At 43.3% G+C, this 24,234-nt stretch overlaps 1 protein-coding gene across 1 annotated transcript; it reads left to right on the forward strand.

Moving 5' to 3' along the window:
- Positions 1 to 430: 430 nt before the first annotated feature.
- On the forward strand, positions 431 to 23,939 carry Ppp2ca (protein phosphatase 2 catalytic subunit alpha). Its single transcript, XM_051167444.1, has 7 exons — positions 431 to 754; positions 11,716 to 11,925; positions 16,995 to 17,168; positions 17,830 to 17,919; positions 18,476 to 18,637; positions 20,154 to 20,272; positions 22,224 to 23,939. Exons 1-7 carry the CDS (start codon positions 653 to 655, stop codon positions 22,294 to 22,296), a joined length of 930 nt encoding a protein of 309 aa, XP_051023401.1. The 5' UTR covers positions 431 to 652; the 3' UTR covers positions 22,297 to 23,939.
- Positions 23,940 to 24,234: the final 295 nt, after the last annotated feature.

Raw genomic sequence — 24,234 nt, forward strand, 5'->3', positions numbered from 1 at the left:
TCCCAGGGCTGCCGAACTAAGCGTTTTACGGTTGCGACTGTTGTTTCAGTCATCACGCTGCCAAGCCCCAGACTACAACAGAGAAGTGTCACCCGGGAGCTTTCCAGAGAGAGCCGGTCACAGGTAGCAAGACCTCGCCTACCCGGAGTACGCATGCGCCGAGTCTGCGCAGGCGCCTTGCGGACCCGGTAGCTCAGGGATTAACCGGGTTCGCCACTTGGAGCACTACGGCTCCGGCTCCGTTCTTTCCTTCCCCCGCCGCCCTCCCCGTGGGAGGACCACGCCCCGAAAGCGAAGGCACTTCCTTGGGTAGCCAGCTCGGTCGCGCCTGCGCCCCACGGTGCGTAGCTCTGGGTCCGGGCCCCATTCCGTCGCCCTCCCCACGGCTCCCTGACGCCGGCGTGACGTCACCACGCCAGGCGGCCGCCATTACAGAAAGCCGAGTCCCGAGCTAGGGCGAGTGGAGGAGGCACAGCGGCCGGCGGCCGAGCACTGCGGAGCGAGCCAGCGGGCCGTCACCAGCGCCCAGCAGCCGCCAGGGGCCGCAGGAAGCACCCCGGGGAGCGGCGGCGGCGGCGTGTGCGTGTGGCCCGGGTGCGGGCGGCGGCGCGGGAGCAGCGCGGAGCGGCAGGCGATTCGGGCGGGCGGCATCATGGACGAGAAGTTGTTCACCAAGGAGCTGGACCAGTGGATCGAGCAGCTGAACGAGTGCAAGCAGCTCTCCGAGTCCCAGGTCAAGAGCCTCTGCGAGAAGGTGAGCTGTTGTAGGCCCAGGTGCGGCCTGTGCCCGGGCCCTCCTCTGAGGAGGCCGCGGGGACGGTGCAACATGGCGGCACTGAGGCCAGGCCCCTCGAACCTAGCAGACCGGCGCCCGGCGCTGCCCGCGGCGACTCGCGAGCGACCCGGCGCCCCCCGCCTCCCGCGCGCTGATTGGACGGCGGCGCCACCGCCGCCGCCGCGGCCTAAAATGGCGCCGCTCGCGGGACTCCGGCTTTGGAGCCTCCCGGTCCGCTCCGGCCCGGCGCTGGGGAGAGTGGGGCGGCCGGGATCCTTGTAGGCCGGCCGGGGACTGACTTTGCTTTGCGCCCAGGAACAGGACCCGGACTTGTGCCGAGGTGGCGAAAGGGCATTGCGCTTGCACTCGGGCTTGTTTCATGGAGCCGGCGCTGCCCACAGGGTCCCCTACGAGCCTGGCCATTAGGCCAGACCCCAGCGCCTGTGGAAGGTCACATCGAGTTGGTGTCGGCCACCACACGCCGGTTTCCTCGGAGTCCCGTTTAGTGTGCCTTAACGATTTTTGGAAGAAGTCGCTAACCCAATTTCTATGAAGGTCATAGTGGCTGTTTCGAGGGAGTATATAAAGTTTTCATAGTTGAAAGAAATGTAGGATTTGGTGAGTCATATTACATGAAGAGCTTTGGGATTGGAAATCCAGTGTCACTTTAATTTATCATGTATATGTTGACTCAAATTGGGTAGTGTGTAGCGTGGTGATATTTATTTTTAGAATCAGCAACACACGGAAAGAATCAAGTTTTGTATACTCTCTTGGTTGCAAAAGTTTCTTGATTGTATTTATCTTTCAGACATGGTCTTGAGTCCATTTAGTGACGCTTAGTATCTCAGGTCATCTCTTTGCACTGCTTTTCTTGTCCAGCTGGAGGTCCTGTTTTTGTTTTTGTTTTTCGAGACAAGGTTTCCCTGTGTATCCTTGGGAGTCCTGGACTCGCTTTGTAGACCATGCTGGTCTCGAACTACAGCGTTCCACCCACCTCTGTGCAAGGATTAAAGGTGTGCGCCACGACGCCCAGCTGCCCTGTTGTATTTTTGAAGCCTTGGTTAAAGCAATCTTTTATTTATTTTTGGTTTTTTGAGACAGGGTTTCTCTGTGTAGCCCTGGCTGTCCTGGAACTCTTTCTGTAGACCAGGCTGACCTTAAACTCCCAGAGATCTGCCTGCCTCTGCCTCCCGGCTAACATTTAATATTAGTGCAGAATTATGTTAGTAATTTGTGTTAACAAGACGAATTTTTGGAGCACTATTATGCTCATTCCTTTGTGGTCTGATGTAAAAAGTAGGTTCTTGCATTTGATAAGTATTTTCTGACAACACAATTTTTCAGAAGCCGCTGAGAACAGTTGGGATTTAAGTCAAATATATAGATTTACCCCAACTCTGTAAAAAGCTTCCTTTCCTCCGAGGTATCCTTGGCTGCCTTAGTACTGTTCTGTAGCCAGGGTAGTGTTGAATTTGTGGTTGTCCTTGTGTCTCAGCCTCCCGAGTACTGGGATTACATATGTGTGTGCTATACCATGCCCAGTTGAATTGCCAGTAGGTTTTTTTTTCTTTTTTCTTTTTTTTCTTTTTTTTCTTTTTTTTTTTTTTTCCTTCAAGACAGGGTTTCTCTGTGTAGCCCTGGCTGCCCTAGACTTACTTTGTAGGAATTGCCAGTAGTTTGATCTTTGTTTCTCTGATATCAAACAAGGTTGGTATTTTTTAAAGTTTAGAAATAAGCTTTTAAAAATTACTTTTATTTTTAAAAAATTAAAAAATATACTACTAGGTCTTAATCTCTAACTGCTACTCAGAGTGTCTGGCTTTATGTGAACAGTTTTGAGTCAGCTAGATGGCTAGTCATTTGTATGGAAAGTAAGACCGCTCCTTCAACTCTTAGACCAGGACACCCTTACTTTTTCTTTCCCAAGTGAGTGATTGTAGCTGGAAAAGTTTACTTGGTCCTTGCCTCTGTACTATAAAATAGTTAAAACATGTTCTGAGTTTCCAAGATTTCATGCTCTTACAAAGGGAATCAGAAGAAAATAAGAATAAATTATATGTATTCTCAAGGACCTTTTAATCTGATTGGAAAGACTAGAGTGGTATGGTCAGCTTGACACAGTCCTCTTAGAACAGTGGTTCTCAACCTTCCTGGTGCTGTGACTCTTTAATACAGCTCCTCCTCCTGAGATGGTGACCCCGAACCATAAAATTATTTTGTTGCTACTTCGTAACTGTAATTGTGAGGCTGGGTGTGGTGGTGCATGCCTTTAATCCCAGCCCTCTGGAGGCAGGGGCAGGCAGATCGCTGTGAGTTCGAGGCCAGCCTGGTCTACAAAGTGAGTTCAGGACAGCCAAGGCTACACAGAAACCCTGTCTCAAAAAAACAAAACAACCCAAACAACCTATTATTGTGCTGTCTTAAATCTTTTTGTTTTTGTTTTTTTGAGACAGGGTTTCCCTGTGTAGCCTTGGCTGTCCTGGACTCGACCCAGGCTGGCCTCAAACTCACAGTGATCGCCTGCCTCTGCCTCCCAAGTGCTGGGATTATAGGTATGCACCACCACACCCAGTTCACTGTTTTGAATCTTAATGTAAATATCTTTCTGGAATGTGACCCCATGTGAAAGGGTCATTAGACCCCCCACAGAAGGGTCTCGACCCACAGGTTGAGAACCACTGCTCTAGAGTCACCTGGATAGATAGGGAGTCTCAGAAATTGTCTACATCAGGTTGCCCTATGGACGTGTTTTAGGAGCATCGCTGCTACTTTGAAATGGGAAGATTCACCCTCTGTAGATGGCACCATTCCCTAGATTGAGGGTTAGGGGTCCTCAATTGTGTAAGCATAGAGAGAGCTCCCTTTGGTAAAGATCCTCAATGACCTACATGGAAGAAAGAACTTGATCCTTCAAGTTGTCCTCTGACCTGTACTTACAAATAAATGTAAATTTAAAAGTGTGAGTGTGCATTCATTGCTCTGTTTCTGATTATGTGATTGAGCACCTCTCTCAAGCTCCTGCCACTGTGGTGTCCCTGCTGTGATGGACTAGGACTGTGAACCAAAATAAGCCTACTGGAAGCCAGGCAAAGGTGTGCCCCTTATTTGCAGCACTCAAGAGTCAGGGACAGGAGAATCCTACAAATCAAGCTTAAGGATAGCAAGGGCTACATAGACACACCCTGTCTCTGGAAGGAAAAAGGATCTCTATACCCACCCACCCCGGGTTATTTTTGTTGGTGTCTTTGTTATAGCAACAGAAAACTAAACTAAGTATGGAAATGAATAGGTGATGGACCATCAAGTAAGTTTGCTTTGGCTGGGAGGTGGCGCTCACCTAATCCCAGCAGAAGCAGGTGGCTCTCTTAAATTTGAGGACAGTGAAGACTACACTGAGAAACCCTGCCTCAAAAAACCAAAACAAGTAAGTTTGCTGTGAAGACTTAAAGATACTAGATATGGAGGTGGAGTACAGGCTGAAGCTTAATGGATCCAGTATTTGTTTTTCATATCTTCTTGAAACTGTGAGGTTGGTCAGCTTAGATCTCTTTTTCTCAATATGTACAGACGCTAAGATTTTAATGTATGTGTGTGTTATGTATGCAAATATGTATGGAGGTGCCTGTGACAGCTAGAGAGGGTGGTGGATCTCCTGGAGTCTGGTGATTTTGATCCACTGGACTTGGACCCTGGACGCCCAACTTCAATCTCCTGCAAGAGCATCATGAACTCTTAACTACTGAGCCATCTCAGTAACTGAAAGTTTTTTGGTTTGGTGTCCTGCCCCCACAGACAGGGTTTCTCTGTATCGTCTTGGCTGTTCCCGAACTCACTCTGTAGACCAGGCTGGCTTCGAACTCAGAGATCCACAGGTCTCTGCCGCCCTCTCTAAGTGTTAGGATTACAGGAATTATACCACACCCTGCTCAACCTAAAGTTTTAATTTTAGAGCCACATTTTTAAAAATACTTGAAGGTATGTGTGGTGGTGCATGCTTTTAATCCCAGCACTAAGGAAGCAGAGGCCAGACCTTACTCCCCACCCCCACCCCCCCACCCCCCAAAATGTAAAAGTTGAAATAAATTCTTTTGGTGAGGATTGTCTATAAGTGTTGTCTTTTTAACCTGCAATAGCTCCCAAATGACATGGAAACCTGTTAAATTTGTCAGTAAGCTTTAAGCACTATAGCTGGGCAGAGTCTCAGCTAATCTAATCCAACTGTGCTGACCTGGACTACTTCCCAACCATGTGTCCCATTACCTGCTAGCTTAGTCTTGCCCTGGCTACTCCTGCTCCATGTTTTTCCTCATTGTGACCTCCTCATGGCCGACTTCTCCATTCCTCTCTTTATTAGCCAATCAGACGATGAAAAATGTTTGCACAACATTGAGACAGGAGATTCTCCAATTATAAGGGCAACACCCATGTCCAGACTGCAGGATCTCTGGACACAGATGTCATCTGAATACACAGTGCACAAAACCATCCCCCAGCAGTCACCCAACATCCTTGTTTTTATTTTATTTTTTTATTTTTTTGGTTTTTTTGAGACAGGGTTTCTCTGTGTAGCCTTGGCTGTCCTAGACTTGCATTGTAGACCAGGCTGGCCTTGAACTCACAGGGATTCACCTGCCTCTGCCTCCAGAGTGCTGGGATTAAAGGCCTGCCCTGCCCAGCCCTTGTTTTTTAATTGTATTTCAACTTTTGTAACTATGTAAGCTTTCCAAACAATACTCAGTAAGATGTTTTAGACAGAGAGATGGGTGTCTTAGTATACATGTACAGGTCCTAATCAAAACGTCCCACTTGTAATGCCACTTGTGAAAACTACATATACTTCTGGTACTGCTGGCTTCTAAATACTTATTTTTTTATTTGGTTTACTTATGACACAGCTGTGTTTCTGTACCTCAGACAAACCTCAAGCTCACCATCCTGCTTCAGTCTCCTGAATGCTAGGATTACAGATACATGCTACCATGTCCAGCTTTGAGCAGAAACATTGGAAATAATAAGTTGAATTTTCCACCAGTTTAGTAGTACTGGTTAAGGAAGTACTCCCATCAAAGAACTCCTGGATCTTCTCATTATCAGAAGGGTTAATAGCATCAGAGTCCTCCCTTATGTAAAGATAGAAATAAACCCCAAATGCTCCTCATGTTTAAACATTTAAACAGCTTGAGAAGTCTGTTCTGGTGCCTTGTCAGCAATAGCAGTGTTGCAGAAAGGATCCAAATGTGTATCATTGTAACAGTGGTGAGTATGGTTTTTGTTGCTGGCTCATTAAAAAGAAAGATGGGCTTAAAGTTTCTACTCAGGATAAGCTTGCTGGGTATGCAAGTCCATACCTACCTGTTTTAGGGAGCTTGGTGTTTTGTGTGAGCATATGCAGTTCCATCTTAGGTACAGATCCAGTGACAGATTGAAAAAACTAAGTAGTGTCAACTTACCGAGTGTGGTCATGCATTTCTATATTCTCAGCACTCTGGAGGCTGATGCAGGAGGATGGGTAAGCGTCAGAGGCAGGTGGACTTTGTGAGTTCAGGTTCAACCTTGTCTGCATAAGTACCTTCGGTTCCAGCACTTGAGAAACAGGTAGACAGATCTTTGAGTTTGGGGGAAGTTAGGGTTATGTTAGAGAGATCCTGTCTTAATATAAATAAGTAAAGTATCAGTTTGGTTTTACACTAATTACAAAAAAAAATATGGGTTTTTTTGTTGTTTTATTTGTGTCTGTATTTGTTTGTTTGTTTTTGTTTTGTTTCCCCCCCCCCCCCGAGACAGGGTTTCTCTGTGTAGCCTTGGCCATCCTGGACTCACTTTGTAGACCGGGCTGGCCTCGAACTCACAGCGATCCACCTGCCTCTGCCTCCCGAGTGCTGGGATTAAAGGCATGCGCCACCACGCCCGGCTTGTTTGTTTTTCTTGAGACAAGGTTTCTTTGTAGACCAGGCTGGCCTCCAATTTAACGGAGATTCACCTGTCTTTGCCTCCCAAGTGCTGGGACTAAAGGTGTGCATCACTGTGTCCAGCAGAATGGTCTTTTACTATGACTTAAACACTGCCTTGGGTTGGATGCCAGTTTGGGCTTTGTGCTTTCAGGCATTCCAAATACATGAAAAATGCTTAGTTTTTTTCCCCCAAAGGGATTCTTGACATAGGTGTCCGTTGCTTTGCAAATGCTATAAATAATATAGTGCTTACAATGTCACAGTGTCATTTAGTTTTAACATTTTTTACATGAGTTGAAAACGGGAAGCTGCTTCTTACTAATTTGAGAAGCTGGCTTTGGGGGTAGGGGTTGGTTTTTTGACACAAGCCTTCTGTTTGTAGGCATGGCTATCCTGGAACTGTCAACCAGGCTAGACTTGAACTCAGAGATCTTCCTGCCTCTGCCACAGCTTCTTAAGTGCTGGGATTAAAGGCTTGTGCCGCCAGTGCCTCACTTAAAGCTGAACTTTTTGACTGATTACATTTCTTTTTAATATTTATTTTATGTGTATGGGTGTTTTGCCTGTGTGTATATATGTGCACCATATGCATGTCTGGTCTTCTCAGAGGTCAGGAGAGGGTATCAGAATTCTGGGTGGTTGTAAGCCACCAAGTGGGTACTGGGAATCAAACCAAGGTCCTTTGCAAGAGCAACAAGTGCTCTAAACTTCTAAGCCATCTCTCCAGTCCCCAAGATTAAATTTGTAGTGAGAAGGGAAGAGCGTTTCAAGACAGGGTCTCTCTGTGTAGAGAGACTCACTTTGTAGACCAGGCCAGCCTTGAACTTAAATGGATCTGCCTGCCTCTGCTTCCTGAGTGCTGGGATTAAACCGTGTGCCACCATGCCTGGCTCCAAGATTAAATTCTTATATGAAGTAATGTTTTTCGGGGATTAATTTAAAAGGCTGCTTAGCTGTTTCCATAGCAGTAGTTAAAATATTAAGAACAAACAGGTGGGAGGCATGTTAGAATGTTTTCACTATACTTTGGCGTAGTTACCATTGTTGATTGTAGATACAAAGTGAGGGCTCAAAAAGGTTAAGTGGCTGATATGGGGAGGTGGAGTTAGGTTGCTTAGGGTTATGACTTCTAATCCCATCCTGCTTTCAGATCCCTGTTGAGGGGGTAATTATGAAAGGTGCATGTAGATTGGGTTCGTGGGTGTATGAATTGTGTGCTCAGTGATGCATTGTGTTGACGCATTGTGTTCCTACTGCTGCAGAGCTCCATGTCACATAGTGTTGTCCCACCTCTCAGAAATAGTAATTCTTGCATTTTCATGTGGCCAACATCGTTTTTCCTCTCAAATAAGATTGGTGTGATAGTGGTGGCACACGCCTTTAATCCCAACACTCAGGAGCCAGAGGCAGGTGGTTCGCTGAGTTCCAGGACAGTTAAGGCTACACAGAGAAACCCTGTCTTCAAAAACCAAAAACAAAACAAAAAGATTGGTGTGGTGAAAACTATAGGTTTTTTTTTCACATAGTATAAGTCATGAGGAAAGAGTAAGTTGTAAAGATAGGTGACTCTTGTTGCCATTGGCATTTATCGCCTCCACACATCTGTGAGTTTGTTTCGTGTGCTCCTGGCATGACGTGGTACTATAGAGTGGATTGGCTGAATGAGAGGTGTCACAGTCACGTTCACATGCTGATTCCTCAGCCCTCCCTGTTCTCTGCTGAGAGCCCAGAATGCTGTATCTTCAGATAGGTGAATCTCATGCAGTGGGAGAATGCTGGGACCCGGAAAAGAGACCTGGTGGTGCAGCAAGTCCTAGCCTTGAGGCAAGAGGAATGCATGTTCAAAACCAGCCACATAGTTTTGAGACCCTGCCTCAAAATAAATGAGCTATACAGCACCTGCCTGGCTTGCAGAAAGCCCAGCCACAGAAAGAGGGAGGGACCCAGGGGCAACAGTCATTTCTGTGTTCCATCTGTTTTGTGGCAGCCAGTGTTTTCTCTTTTTCATTTTAAGTTGTTTGTCTGAGTTAACAGTGATGTATCCTTTTAGTGTGTAGAAAGCAAGCACTGAATATTGTAAAACTTTTTTGTTGTTTTTTAAATTTTTATTTATTTACTTTTATGTATATGAGTGTTCTATCTGCATGTACATAAGAGGGCATCAGATCCCAATATAGATGGTTGTGAGCCACCATGTGCTTGCTGGGAATTGGAAGAGCAGACTGTTCTTAACTTCTGAGCCGTCTCTCCAGCCCCCCAAGGATCCCTCTTTTAAAGCCTTATATTATTAAAACATGTTCCTCATTGGTGTATATGTGTGACCTACACCAGTCAGAGAGCAAGATTCTCTCCTTCTACCACATGGAGCCCAGATATAAAACTTGGGTCCTCAGGCTTGGTAGCAAAGCTGCTTTCCTGCTAAGCCAGCTCTCCAGCCCCTGTTGGAACATTTTTAACATGTGGCTTGATGACATTTGATATATACTACTTTTTTCCTGTAGTAAATCATTACTATTTTGTGAAATTTGGTGAGAAGGGCAGGAAGAGAAAGAGCTGACTGGCTTTCTCAGATTTACTTACTGTCTAAATTTCTAGTTTGCTGAATCTGATCAAACTCAGATTGTTAGAGTTAGTGGCGAGCACTTTTATCCATTGAGCCATCTTGCTGGCCTAACTTTCCCAGATTTAGAAGTTAAAAATTTTTGCTTTGTGCTTTTTCTTCTCATTTTCACTTTGATAGTGCCAACATTAAATACGCAATTTACTGGACAATATGAGTAAGTTCATGTGTAGCATCTGCTTCAGGGAATGCTGCTTCCATGGATGTATGGGAAATCCTAAGAGACACATTACTGTCTTCTGTTCTCATGTATCCGCCTCCTTTGACAGGAGTTAGGAATCTCTTTGTCTACCAAGAACTTAACCAGGTCTGTGTCTTTGCATTAAAAACTGGGAGAGGCATTGTTGGAAAAGCAGGCTGCCGAAGAATGTAGCTTTAAAATTCAAAGGAAACTATTAGTTTCTGTAAGCAATATGTGTGAAATGTCAAAAGTTTGAAAAAACACAATAAACTGCCACTGGTGATTATTTCATCTAAGAAATAGGATTGTGGTCTACATGGACATTTAGGGTTTTTGTTGTTGTTGTTGTTTAAACAAGAGTATATCCTGTCTGGCATGGTGGTAGGGACTTTAATCCTAGTATTTCTAGGGTGGCGCATGCCTTTAATCCCAGCACTTGGGAGGCAGAGGCAGGCAGATCGCTGTGAGTTCGAGGCCAGCCTAGTCTACAAAGTGAGTCCAGGATGGCCAAGGCTACACAAAGAAACCCTGTCTCGAAAAACAAAAACAAAAAAAAGGAGGAAATTCTCTTTCTTAATGAAAATATTCTTCTAATCTTTGAGGATGTCTGGAAATAGCTCCCCAAAGTCTTTGGAGAGTAGAAAACAGTAGTTCTTAAACATGGCTGTACTTAGGTACAAGGGTAGTTGGGGGGGGGGGGGGACTTCAAAGATTCCAGCTTTGAGGAGTAAAGCAGAGAGACCCATGTTTCAAATGTGTAGCTCAGGTTGCCTTCATCTTAAACTGCATGCTGGTTGTCACCAATTGGCTCATTAGCAACATTGTTCTTTATATGGGGGTGAGGTGTTTCTTTTGAGAGAGTAAGTAACTGTCTAGGCTGGCCTTGAACTCCTAGCAAGCCTCCTGCCTTTGGCCCTGGATGCTGGCATTACAGGCTAGCAAAATTTCAGTATGGGCAATTGGTTGTATCTCTGAAGTGGTCTGCTTTGTTCATTCAGTCTGTTCTCTTTTCTCCCCTTACTTAGCCTTTCTCTTCTCCTTTGCTGTGGAATGACCTGTTTGTACACCAGTGTTCAGGCCTAGCATGGTGGAGTCATTCTGGCAGTTTAGCAAATGTCTTCCTGTATACATTTTTAAAGCATATGTAGATGTCTATTGAGTGAATGATAAATTTCTAAAAGCAGCCTAGAAAGCATGTATGCTATATTGAATATTCTAATTATAAAACAACTTTTTTAAACAATGAAAATATTTTTAAAATGTGTCTTAACTTCCCCCCCAAAAAAATCAAGGTCAAGAACCTCAAAGCCTAAGGATATATAGCATTAGGTGCTCTTTTTTCTTTCAATTTTTTTTTCCACTTGCCTGTGTGTGTTTCTGTGTACCACTTCTGTTCAGTGCCCTCCGAGGCCAGAAAAAGTGTTGGATCACCTGGAACTGGCGTCACAAATAGGTGTGAGCTACCATGTGAGTTCTGGGAATTGCCCTTGGGTCCTCTGAAAGAGTGGTCAGTGCTCTTAGCCATCTCTCCAGCCCATGTCCAGGTCATTTTCTTTTTTTGTTTGTTTTGTTGGTTGGTTTTTTTATTTTTCGAGACAGGGTTTCTCTGCTTAGCCTTGGCTGTACTGTACTCACTTTGTAGACCAGGCTGGCCTCAAACTCACAGCAATCCTCCTGCCTCTGCCCTCCCGAGTGCTGGGATTAAAGGCGTGTGCCACCACGCCTGGCTTCCTGCTCATTTTCATTGATCTTGTCTGGATGCTGCTGGTGTGTTCGGTATTCTAGTAGATGGAAATCTGATAGCCTTTATAAATGGATACTGATGATTGAAGGTGATTGAATGTTGTCTTGGTACCTGTTCTCAGGACTCTACCATTTGGCTAGCCAGTGGATAGATAGAACCATGTATATGTTGTCTTACAAACATAGCCAGTGGGCAAGTAAGTCCTTTGCCAGCAAACATCAGGATTTAGATTTGATCACTAGAACCCAAATGGGTAGAATAAGAGAACTGGCACACATGCACATAAAATGTAATTTTTAAAATAAGAAAAGTTCATTTCTGTCTTGTGTTGCAAATGTCTGGTTTTGTATTTTACGGGGTTTATTGCCCTTTGTATTAATATGAACAAAAACATCTTTGTTGATGCTATTTAATGCTGAATGTATATTTTTTTATCTGTAGGCTAAAGAAATCCTGACAAAAGAATCCAACGTGCAAGAAGTTCGATGTCCAGTCACTGTGTGTGGAGATGTGCACGGGCAATTTCATGACCTCATGGAACTCTTTAGAATTGGTGGTAAATCACCAGACACAAATTACTTGTTTATGGGAGACTATGTGGACAGAGGATATTACTCAGTTGAAACAGTTACACTGCTTGTAGCTCTTAAGGTAATTTTACTTTTTTTGTTTAGGCCTATTGAGCTGGGTGAGAGCCCTCTGGAGTGTTCTTTTCCTACCATAATTTTTTGTTTGTTTGTTTGTTTTTGTTTTGTTTTGTTTTTCGAGACAGGGTTTCTCTGTGTAGCCTTGGCTGTCCTGGACCCGAGTTGTAGGTCAGGCTGGCCTCGAACTCACAGCAATCCACCTGCCTCTGCTTCCCAAGTGCTGGGATTATAGGAGTGCGCTACCACGCCCAGCTACCATGATTTTATTATAGTCACCTGAATGTTAAATTTTAGAGCAAACTTCCACATTTAGAAATGCAAATAATACAAGTGTCAACTTAATCATTATGTCTGTTTGGAGTCAGAGGATGGTTCAGAGCACAGTCCCATGGGATACTTCAGGGTTTTTTGTTGTTGTTTCAGGCAGGGTTTCTCTGTGTAGCCTTGGCTGTCTTGGAATTCACTCTGTAGACCAGACTGGCCTCAAACTCAGGAGATCACCTGCCTCTGTCTCCCAGGTGCTAGGATTAAAAATGTGCACCACCACTGCCCAAAACCTCAGGTTTTGTGTTTTGTTTTGACACAGAGTCTCCGTACATAGCTCTAGCTGTCCAGAAACTCACTATGTTACCAGGCTAGCCTCAAACTCACAGGGTTCGTAGCCTGCCTGTCTTGTCTTTTTAAGCGCTGTAATCAAAGGTGTGCAGTGCAATGCCCAACAGGGTTTTTATTTTAAAAGTGTTAGAAAATCAGGTAGAAGTTTTAGCTTAGTACGTTAACTATGGAAGAGCTGTGGCTGCATTGGAGTACGAGGAGTGTGGGGACCCTTGTTGCTTACACCATTTGACAGTCCTGTAAGAATTTTACTGAGGGAAAATTGAGAGGAAAAGATCAGGTTTCTGTGAAGAAAATAGGTTATCTTTATTAATATGTTTCTTTCTGGGTTTTGTTTGTTTTTGTTTTTTGAGACAGGGTTTTTCTGTTTAGCCTTGGTTGTCCTAGACTTGCTTTGTATACTAGGCTGGCCTTGAATTCAGGGAGATCCACCTACCTCTGCCTCCCTGAGTGCTGGAATTACAGGCATGTGCCACCTCTCCTGGCTTGATACATAATAAATGCATAAATAAATATATATAATATAAATAAATATACTTTTTTTTTTTTTTTTTTAAATGAGAACTGACGTCTGTAAGCCCAGTGCTGGTAAGGCCAGGTGAAAGGCTTGAGAGTTGAGGCCAGCCTGATTTATGCAATAAGACCTTTTAAAATAATAATGATAATTACCATCATCATCATTAAAGGAAGCAAGTTCTAGAACCCCATGCTTGCCATTGTAACTCTGAACTATAGAAGAGAAGAGTCAACACTGGCACACCATGGCATTGACTTAAAGTGGAATGAGGCCTCTGCTGTAGAGTGCTGCTTGGCTTTACCTCTGGAGGGGAAGCTGTACTCCTCTTCCTAGGCAACAGACTCATTTTTGTAATGATGTTTTGAACAAGAAACATGCTCCCAGTGACTTTCTAATATTAGAGAAGCAATGAGAGTATTAGCCAGAGATGGTTTTGATGATTAGCATCTGCATTACATAGAATATGAAGTATAGAGTTTACCGTAGGTGGTGGGCAGTGTGTGCAGTAACTCCAGATGCTCTGAAAGAAAGTGGTAGCCCAGGGTCATTTGGAAGGAGTGGGCTGCCTTTAAGAATTCATGTACCAATGGTCTTGGTACGGCTTTAATTCTAGCACTCCAGAGACAGAGGCAAACCCATCTCTGAATTCAAGTAGCCTGATCCAACACAGAAAGTTCCCACTAGCCAAGACTCCATGGTGAGACCCTGTCTCTCAAAAAACAATAAAATTCGTTTATCAAGGATTAGACTGCATTGTGTCCTCCTAAATGTCATAAACCCAAATCCTAGTTCCCTGTACCTCAGAGTGTTACTATACTTGGTACTGGCCCTTTACGTGGATAATTAAATAAAATGAGGTCACATGGGTATGCCTTGATCTATTATGAGTAATTCTTCTATTAAAGAGGCTAGGGGCCTGGGGAGATGGCTCAATTGGAAGACCTGAGTTCAATCCCCAGAACTTGGGGGGTTGGGGGAGGGCGAGCAGGGTTTCTCTGTGTATAGCCCTGGCCGTCCTGGACTCCCTTTGTACACCAGGCTGCCCTCGAAGTCACAGATCTGTCTGCCTCTGCCTCCCAAGTGCTAAGATTACAGGCGTGCGCTTCCAGGCCAGTGAAACACTGTCTCTGAGGAGGTAGATGGCCATTTCTGAGGGATGACACCTGAGGCTATCCTCTGACTTTCAGGTGTGCATGATCAGACAAAACAGCTGTCTATACATCAAGAAGACCCCAGCTCTGCTGACACCTTGAAGGAAAAGTACCTTTGTAGTGTATGGACCCACTCCTAGACTCACAGTAACCCTTTCGTTAGCAAATGGACACTGGGAAAGGTGGCCCTTTCTCAAGTTGTGTCTGAATAAATGCACCAAAACAGATCCTTGGCTTAAGTTAATAGCAAAGGCTGTAACTTGAAGAAGAATATACTCATGCTCATGATTTGGCTCAGATTTCTTAGCTATGTTCACAGAACATTTATCCAGAGGCTGGGAGTGCAGCCCAGTTTCTAGAGTGCTTGGTTAACATTCAGGAAGCCCTGGATTTGACCCCCAATATAGTGGAAGTGTGTAATGTTACAGGCTTGTAATTCTAGCATTCAGGAGATGGAGACAAAAGGAGCAGTTCAAGGCTAACACTGCCTCAAAAATAAAACCAGGAAAATTCATCAAAATTAAGACTTTCTTTTTATTCTTTAAAAAAAAAAAATGCTACAAAGAGAACGCTTGTTCAAATTGTTACTTTCTTGGTGCTTCATATTGATCTCAGCCTCTTGCATGCTAGCATGGGTTCACCACTGAGCTTTAGCCTCGCTTCAAATTTAAAACATTTTTACAATTACTTGTTGATTTTGTGTGACTCTGTGGTACATGCTTGCCACCAAGTGTGTGTAGTAGTCAGTTCTCTCCTTCTACCATTGAGTCCTAGAGATCAAACTGGTAGCCATATCTTATCTTACGACATGGGCTGTCTTACCTTGGGCCAGTGAGGTGGCGTAGTGATGAAAGGCAATTGCCACTAAACCCATATGATCTGAATTTGATCACTACAACCCACTGGGTGGGATGAGAAGACACATACATATGCACTCACAATAAATGATACGTAATTTTAAAATCAGGGTTGGTGACAGGCACCTTTACCATCAGCCATCTCACTAGCCCGCATATGCCTCTTTTTAAGTCTCTATAATACAATAGGTTTTTTATTGTGGGGGGGGGGTTAGTTTGTTTGTTGGGTTTTTTGTTTTGTTTGTTTGCTTTTGTTTTTGTGGTACAGGGTCTCTAGCTAAGGCTGCCCTCCAGTTGGTTGCAGTCTTTTTAGTTTTGGGATTATAAGCATGTGCTGCCATGTCAAGCCAGATTTCTTGAGTCAGGATCACACTGTAACCTGAACAAGTCTCAAGCTCTAATCTTAGATAATCTGATTTTAAATGGGCAAAGTACTATTTCATCCTCAAAGATATATGGTTAGTAAGGCTATGGTTAGTTAACATCATTAGTCATTAGGGAAATCTACACTAAGGTCACAGATACCAGCTTCTTTGTGTCTTTTTTTTAACACGGTGGCTACAGTCAATACCAAGTGTATATGAATATGCTAGAAATATTAGGCTTCTCATCCATTCTTATCAAGAATGCAAAATGAGCCAGGCATGATGGTGCATGACTTTGATCCCAGCACTCTGGAGGCAGAGGCAGGCAGATCGCTATTAGTTCAAGGACAGCCTGGTCTACAGAGTGAGTCTAGGACAGCCAAGGCTACACAGAGAAACCCTGTTTCGAGAAAACCAACAACAACAAATGCAAAGTGGTCTAGCCACTTTGAAGAAATTTGATAAAGTATAAACAGATTGTATAGCCCAATAGCTACTTCCAAGAATATGCTCAAGAGAAAAGAAAGCACATGAGCAAAATGAGTTCAGTAATTAGTAGACAGGAAGACTAAAGGCTTCATGCAGAAACCATGGGCTATGGCGGCCCTGTGAGCTAGTGTACAGCTATGACAGCACACCCTCTTCTGTGCTGCAGCATGGTAACTTCAGGATAGTGCTCCAAGGAATACATCAAGAAGCTATATTTTACAATTTTTCATTTATATTAAATGTCTAGAAAAGTCATTCCCAAGAGACAAAAGTAAACCAGTGGTTGTCAGGCGCTGGAAGAGTGGGAGTGGGGAGGGATTACAGGTAGGCATGAGGTATCTTTGCAAGTAACACACAGCTCTAAAACTGGGTTGTGATGATTGTTGTACAACTAAAGTTAGTAAAAGTTGGGAATTATGGTTTTTATTTCACACAAGATGAGGCAAGGAGTTTGGTTTTAATTATGGTGATATTGGTAAACACTTTATAAACTTTTAAACATGTTTATAATCACCAGGTATGCTGGGCATGGTAGCGTATGCTTTTAATCCCTGCACTCAGAAGGCAGAGGCAGGCAGATCCCTCTGAGTTTGAGGCCTGCATGGTCGATAGAGTGAGTTCCAGGACAGCTGGGCTACACAGAAAAACCCTGTTTTGAAAAACAACAATTTGGCCTGAAGAGATTGGCTCAGAGGTTGAGCAATCAATGACTGCCTTTCCAAAGGTCCTGAGTTCAATTCCCAGCAGCCACATGGTGGGTCACAACCATCTGTAATGAGATCTGCTGTCCTCTTCTGACATGCAGGCAGAGCACTATATAGTCAATGAATCAATCAATCAATTAATTAATCAATCTTTTTTAAAAGGAAAGAAAAGCAACAATTTTTTAAAAGTTTATAATCTGATTTTGGTTCTTTGAATTATAGATATGTATGTTTCTTCACCTCCTTTCCCTCTCAATTAGAACTCTGAATTTCCAAATCCTGTAGAAAGTTTATTAAAATGTCAATTGGTGGGTTTTTTCTTTTCTTTTCTTTTTTTTTTTTGGAAAGAGCTATCTGTTGTCCATTTTGCTTTAGGTCCGTTACCGTGAGCGTATCACTATACTCCGAGGGAATCACGAGAGCAGACAGATCACACAAGTTTATGGTTTCTACGATGAGTGTTTAAGGAAATACGGAAATGCAAACGTTTGGAAATACTTCACAGACCTTTTTGACTATCTTCCTCTTACTGCCTTGGTGGATGGGCAGGTGTGTGTACCATTAAACTTCTCACTGGCTTTCGTTTTTCCAATAATCTGCTTTCTTAGTGTTTAGGAGCCACTGATTTTTCCATCTTTATAGCTTATATCTCTTTGGGAATACTCTGGCAAATATTGATAGTACTCTTTCTTTTTTTGTATCAGGTGCTGAACTGTACAGATTGGGATCATGGGGGTGGAAAGTGTAACCCATCAGCTTTGGGGCTGTTTATAGAGGGGTCTGAGAGATATAAGGGGCTGTTTATAGGGGAGTCTGAGAGATATGAGGGGCTGTTTATAGGGGGGTCTGAGAGATATGAGGGGCTGTTTATAGGGGGGTCTGAGAGATATGAGGGGCTGTTTGCTGGTCCTGGTAGATTTGTACACATAAACTTGGAAGAAAATTCTAAGCGTGAAGTTGACTACCAGTCTCTGGGTGGGCTGTGGATAAAGTTAGAGAAACACTTTGTTGAAGGAGCCTCAGCGATGCTAGTTGGTCAGGAAGAATAGACAGCAGGTGGTTGGGATTAGGGCAGAACAACAGCCAATTCTTGAGACTCAATCCTCATTGAAACAACAGAGGTGGCTAAATGTAGAGGCTCTGCCTAAAGTATGGCCCAAATTTGTAGTTTCTCTTAGTGGTAGTTACCATTTGTAATTAATTTTTTTAGATCTTCTGTCTACATGGTGGTCTGTCGCCATCCATAGACACACTGGATCACATCCGAGCACTTGATCGCCTACAAGAAGTTCCTCATGAGGTATGACTGATAAATTCTCAGAAACTCTTTAGGAAGAAGGAAAATTGTTTAGCTGTAGCATAATTATATGTCCACTCAGATTTCCAAAATGAATTGGCATCTGAGTCCCCTTACCAGCTCAGAAGTTTAGAAGCCTTCCTGGTTGTCCTGGTTGTACACAGGCAGATAGGACAAGTTAATGATGGAACATACCTATTGATATGCACGCTGTGCATCCTGGGAATTGCTTCTCATTTCAGAGATACCTTAACTGCAAAGTTCATGCTGTGTTCAGTGGACACACACAAAATGTAATTTTATAGAGTGTTGCCTCTGGTGAGTTAAAAAATGAAGAATTTGGCTGGGCGTGGTGGCGCACGCCTTTAATCCCAGCGCTCGGGAGGCAGAGGCAGGCGGATCACTGTGAGTTCGAGGCCAGCCTGGTCTACAAAGTGAGTCCAGGATGGCCAAGGCTACGCAGAGAAACCCTGTCTCGAAAAACAAAAAAAAAAAAAAAAAAAAAAAAGAATTTTCAACATTTGGAAAAGTCAGTTTGTAACTTGTACTTGCTTTTTAGGGTCCAATGTGTGACTTGCTGTGGTCAGATCCAGATGACCGTGGTGGCTGGGGGATATCTCCTCGGGGAGCTGGTTACACCTTTGGCCAAGATATTTCCGAGACATTTAATCATGCCAATGGCCTCACCTTGGTGTCCAGAGCTCACCAGTTGGTGATGGAGGTATGTTCTTTCTTGAAAGGTTAAACCATCGTTTTAGCAACTGAAGGAAAGGAGTTTGACATCGAAGCTGTAGAATCTGCAGCTGGAGCTAAACCCTTCCCAGTAGACGTGCAGTCAAGTTCAAGTTTATGGTGACAGTGGTGCATGTATTTAATGTATCTTCGGATTCTTTTTTTTTTTTTTTTTAATCTTCAGATTCTTAATGACTTTGGGAGACTTGGGATTTAATTATGAAAGGGTTAATATGTAGAATGGTGAAGAAAGATACACTATATTACAGTTATTTCATACATTTTTAGTATATGTGTGTAGGAAAAGGATGAAATATCAAAATGTTGATATATTGATTATCCTTTGGATAACTAGGTTGTAGATGGTTTGAAAGAAGTCTTTCCTCTGGAGGGTTCTTATGTGGAAACATTGGCTACCGTGCTTTGAGAATGAGAACATGGGGGCTGGAGAGATGGCTCAGTGGTTAAAACAATTGTCTGCTCTACAGAGCTCCTGAGTTCAATTCCCAACAACCACTTAGTGGCTCACAACCATCTGTAATGGAATCGGATTCCCTCTTCAGGTGTGCATGAAAACAGAGCACTCATATACATAAAATAAAATCAATAAATCTTTAAAGAGAGAGAAAGAGAGCGAATGAGAACATGGAACATTCAAACTATGGCAGTGGGTGATCTCTTTCATGAGGTGTTGTCAGTACTGATGGCCAGCCAAGTGTGGTGGTGCGTGCCTCTTTAGCTAGCTAGTTAATGAGGCTGAAGCAGAACTGCCTTCAGTAATCCAGACCAGCTTAGAGTGAACAGTGAGACACTCCCCCCTCCCCCAAAAAAAGGTTCATTATTAAATCAGGTTTAAGGTCTTGTCATTGTAAGACACATTTATAGAAACATTTGGTGATAATATTTAAATTGATTTGTTCATTTTGTTTGTTTGGTTTTGGGGTATGGCCTCCTATGTAGCTCTGGCTGTCATATAACTCAATATATAGACTAGGCTGGCCTCAAACCCACAGAGATCTACCTGCCTCTGCCTCTTGGGATATAAGATGTGTGCTGCCATGCCTGGCTTGTTGTAAAAGTTTTTGTTTGTTTTGTTTTAGAGTTTTTCAAGACAGGGTTTCTTTGTGTATCCTTGGCTGTCCTGGACTCACTTTGTAGACCAGACTGGCGATCCGCCTGCCTCTGCTTCCCATGTGCTGGGATCAAAGGTGTGGGCCACCACGCCCGGCTCTAAAACTTTTTTTATTATAAAATATTTTTTCATGTTAGCAACAAATATATTCATGTGCATTTTATAGGTTGTGTGAAATACAAAAAAAGTAACTTTTGTTTTTCGAGACAGGGTCTCTCTGTGTAGCCTTGGCTGTCCTGGACTCCCTTTGTAGACCAGGCTGGCCTCGTACTCACAGTGATCCGCCTGCCTCTGCCTCCCGAGTGCTGGGATTAAAGGTGTGTGCTACCACGCCCAGCTAAAAGTAACCTTTTTTTCTGCCTCTTTTTTACAGGGATATAACTGGTGCCATGATCGGAATGTAGTAACAATTTTCAGTGCTCCAAACTATTGCTATCGTTGTGGTAACCAAGCTGCAATCATGGAACTTGACGACACTCTTAAGTATTCTTTGTAAGTATCTACCCTGAGCTAGAACATTTTCATGAGAATGGACATACACATAACAGAAATTAGCTTCTCTTATTTCGAACCTAATATGAATTACTAGGTCTTGACTTTCTTGTTGTTTGAAACAGGGTCTCACTATATAGCTCTGATTGTCCTGGAATTCACTGTGTAGACCAGGCTGGCCTTGAACTCCCACAGATCCACCTTCCTCTGCTTCCCAAGTGATGGGACTAAAGACCTGTGCCGCTATGCTCATCAGTCTGCAAGTTCTAATCCCATGTGTTTACTGTGGAACTAGTAAAGCATGTTTTGATGAGAAATCAGATCAGTGTGCCAGACACTTAAGTGATCTTACTAAAACATAGCCTCCTGGGCTAAAGTTGGCTCTTTTTGTTTGTTTTGTTGTTTTTTGTTTTTGTTTTTCGAGACAGGGTTTCTTCTGTGTCGCCTTGGCTGTCCTAGACTCGCTTTATAGACCAGGATGGCCTCGAACTCACAGCAATCCACCTGCCTCTGCATCCCGAGTGCTGGGATTAAAAGCGTGTGCCACCATTGCCTGGCTCTTTTTGTTTTTTTGTTTTTGTTCGTTTTTTTGTTTGTTTGTTTTGGTTTTATTGGGGTTTTTTGTTTTGTTTTGTTTTGTTTTTTTGCTTTTGAGACAGGGTTTCTCTGTGTAGCCTTGACTGTCCTAGACTCACTTTGTGGACCAAGCTGGCCTGGAACTCACAAGGGATCCACCTGCCTCTGCCTCCCAAGTGCTGGGATTAAAGGTGTGCGCCACCACGGCTAGCTTTAAAGTTGGCTCTTTTTGATGTACAGTTATAATCCAAGCTCAAAGCTGTAATCTTAGCATTTGAGAGACTGAGACAAGAGGATTGGAAGGTTAAGGACACATCCTTGACTACTTTTTCTATTGCTTTGATAAAATTCACTGACCAAAAGCAATCTGTGATTAAGGAGAGCAGTTGTTCAGCCTACAGCTCCAGTTTATAGTCCCCCCTGAGGGGAAGTTGAGTTAGGAACTAAATTAAGAACTAAAGTAGCTCAATTAACACCCACAGTCTGCAGCAGAGAGCTGGATGTGGTGGCGCACACCTTTAGTCCAGCAGAAGCAGGAGGATCTCTGTGAGCTCCAGGCCAGCCTGGTCTAAATAGAGAATTCTGGGACAGCCAGGGCTACATCAAGAAACCCTGACTCAAACAAAACAAAAAGGCAGAGACAAATGTGTGGGTCCTTGCTTGCTCGTTATGCTTAATTAGCTTTCTTCCTTCTTAAACAGTTCGGGCCTCTGCCTAGGAATGTTAGTGGCCACAGTGGCAGAGTGTCTCTTCATCACTTATCAAGACGTCGTTTTATCAACATGTCCACAGCCGGCCGGATGTAGGCAAATCCTCAGTTGGAACTGTTGGCCGGGTGATGATTCTCTTGTGTCAGGTTGACACTTTAAAACTAACTGTGTCTGAGCAGCCGCTACCCTCCAAAATAAACCAACAACCTGAAACAGAGTCTTGCTATGTAGCTTCGTCAGCCCAGAACTCAGTCAATCCACTCCCTTCTGTCTGCCAAGTGCTTCATTTTTTGCATTTGTAGCCCAAGATGGTCTAGAACTGTGATCCTCTTTCCTCAGTTTCTCAAGTGTTGGTGTTAGAGGTGTGCCCCAGTATACCCTCATCAAAACTTGGGTTTTATTCTGTTAAAATATTCTGAAATTGGATAGGTAATAGACCATAAAATTTGAAATTTTTAGTCTTTTTGTTTCGAGACAGGGCTTACTCTGTAGCCTTGACTGTCCTGGAATTCACTGTGTAGACCAGGCTGGCCTCAAACTCACAGAGATCTGCCTGCCTCTGCCTCCTGAAGTGCTGGGATCACAGCCTGGCAAAAATTTGAAATTCTTAATTTTGGTAAATACATGGATGTCTTAGAAACAGTGTATCTTACTTTGTTTTTCAGCTTGCAGTTTGATCCAGCACCTCGTAGAGGTGAGCCACATGTCACTCGCCGCACCCCAGACTACTTCCTGTAATGAAAATTTAAACTTGTACAGTATTGCCATGAACCGTATATTGACCTAATGGAAATGGGAAGAGCAACAGTAACTCCAGAGTGTCAGAAAATAGCTAACATTCAAAAAACTTGTTTCACACGGACCAAAAGATGTGCCATATAAAAATACAAAGCCTCTTGTCATCAACAGCCGTGACCACTTTAGAATGAACCAGTTCATTGCATGCTGACGCGACATTGTTGGTCAAGAATCCAGTTTCTGGCATAGCGCTATTTGTAGTTACTTTTGCTTTCTTGAGAGACTGCAGATAATAGGATGTAAACATTAACACCTGTGAGTCCAGTTGACTTCCACTTAGCTGTAGCTTACTCAGCATGACTGTAGATGAGGATAGCAAACAATCATTGGAGCTTAATGAACATTTTTAAATAAGTACCAAGGCCTCCCCTCTTGTTGTGTTTCTTTTCAGGGATACCATTTAATTTAATTGTATGATTTGTCTGCACTCAGTTTGTCCCCTTCTCAAATCTCAGCCCCACGTTGTTCTTTGTTACTGTCAGAAAACCTGGTGAGTTATTTTGAGTAGAACTGTTTCCCCCTGTAAGATGATGTTACTGCACAAGTCACCGCAGTGTTTTCATAATAAACTTGAGAACTGAGAAAGTCAGGTTTGAATTGTATCAGTGGGCACGACTGGTGCTGTCTCTTAAACAAGATAAATCAATTGATCAATTTTGGAATTTGTAGAATTCCAGGTAAAGAAAAATAAAGATCAAGGCCACTGTGTAACCTCTCTGGCAACTCCTTGGCATTCTTGAGAAGAACTTGGGGACTTGTTTGTCTGATGTTACAGTTTGTCTTGTTGTGGGCCTGCGCTTGTGAGAGGAAATCTGTGCTGCTTCAGTAGGACTTGATTGTTAAACCATAGAAATTGAGAGTTACGTTTTTAGGACTTTACTTAAAATGGCATGTTTTCAGGTAGAACTTAACAAACTAAATGATGTGTCTAGTTAGCATAGTTCTGGTTATAAATATATTGCTATGTATATTTCATGAACTCTTAAAAATGACTGACAGATGGTAAGTTAACAAACATTTGTACATTTTGTGTTAAGTCATGTGATCTTAGAGTTAAATTTGTCTCGGATAAGCTGTTAGAACCTTAGCCTGTGTTAGGTTCCTTTACTGGTATATCAGTGAAGCTAAGTAGAAACAAAACCGGTTTGGGGTTATGCTTTCATGTTTTGTCCCAGATCCAAGAATGGTGCCTGAGTGCCAGTGCTCAGCGACTAATGAGTTTCCCCTTCTATTTTTTGACTTAGCTGAAAAATGAAGGCAGTTTTTCTGTGGGGACTGAATATTTGGTATTTTAAGGTGCCTGGGCAAACATCAGGATGCTTCATCATTACTGTGTGAGTTAGTAAATAAATGTCTCCTGGCTTTGTACTGTGTTGAATTTGGAACCAACAGTGAAGTTACACCATTACTCTGTAAAAAGAAGTCGTTTTATGAGTTAATTGTCCAAATCAAAAGGCCTTTAGTTTTTCTAGGTGTCTCCCTTTTCTTTTTGAGAAGAAACACATTTTCCAGCCTGTTATTTTTGCTAGTTTGTCTTTTCTTCCTTGCCAAACAAGTAACATCTATGTACAGTGCTTTTCTTTTTCTTTTTTTTAAAAAAAAGGAAAAAAGAGGGCAGGGGGACAGGGTCTTGCTGGGTGGCCCTGAGTGGCTAAGCTTTGGATGAACCTGCCTCCACATGCCACTATGCCTGACATACAGTGCTTCTGATCCAACACTCAAGTGAGGTGGACACCAAGCAGCTCTCTGAGGATCCTCCTGATAACACAGCAGGCTCTGATGGAGTAAGTCGGTACCTGGTAGCTGATATGTGTCGTCTACATACAAATTCTCAGAACTTAACCTGATTGTAAAATTAGTAAAATGTGCAGGTTCATA

The sequence above is a fragment of the Acomys russatus genome, chromosome 25 (assembly GCF_903995435.1).
Source record: "Acomys russatus chromosome 25, mAcoRus1.1, whole genome shotgun sequence".
Classification (NCBI taxonomy): domain Eukaryota; kingdom Metazoa; phylum Chordata; class Mammalia; order Rodentia; family Muridae; genus Acomys; species Acomys russatus.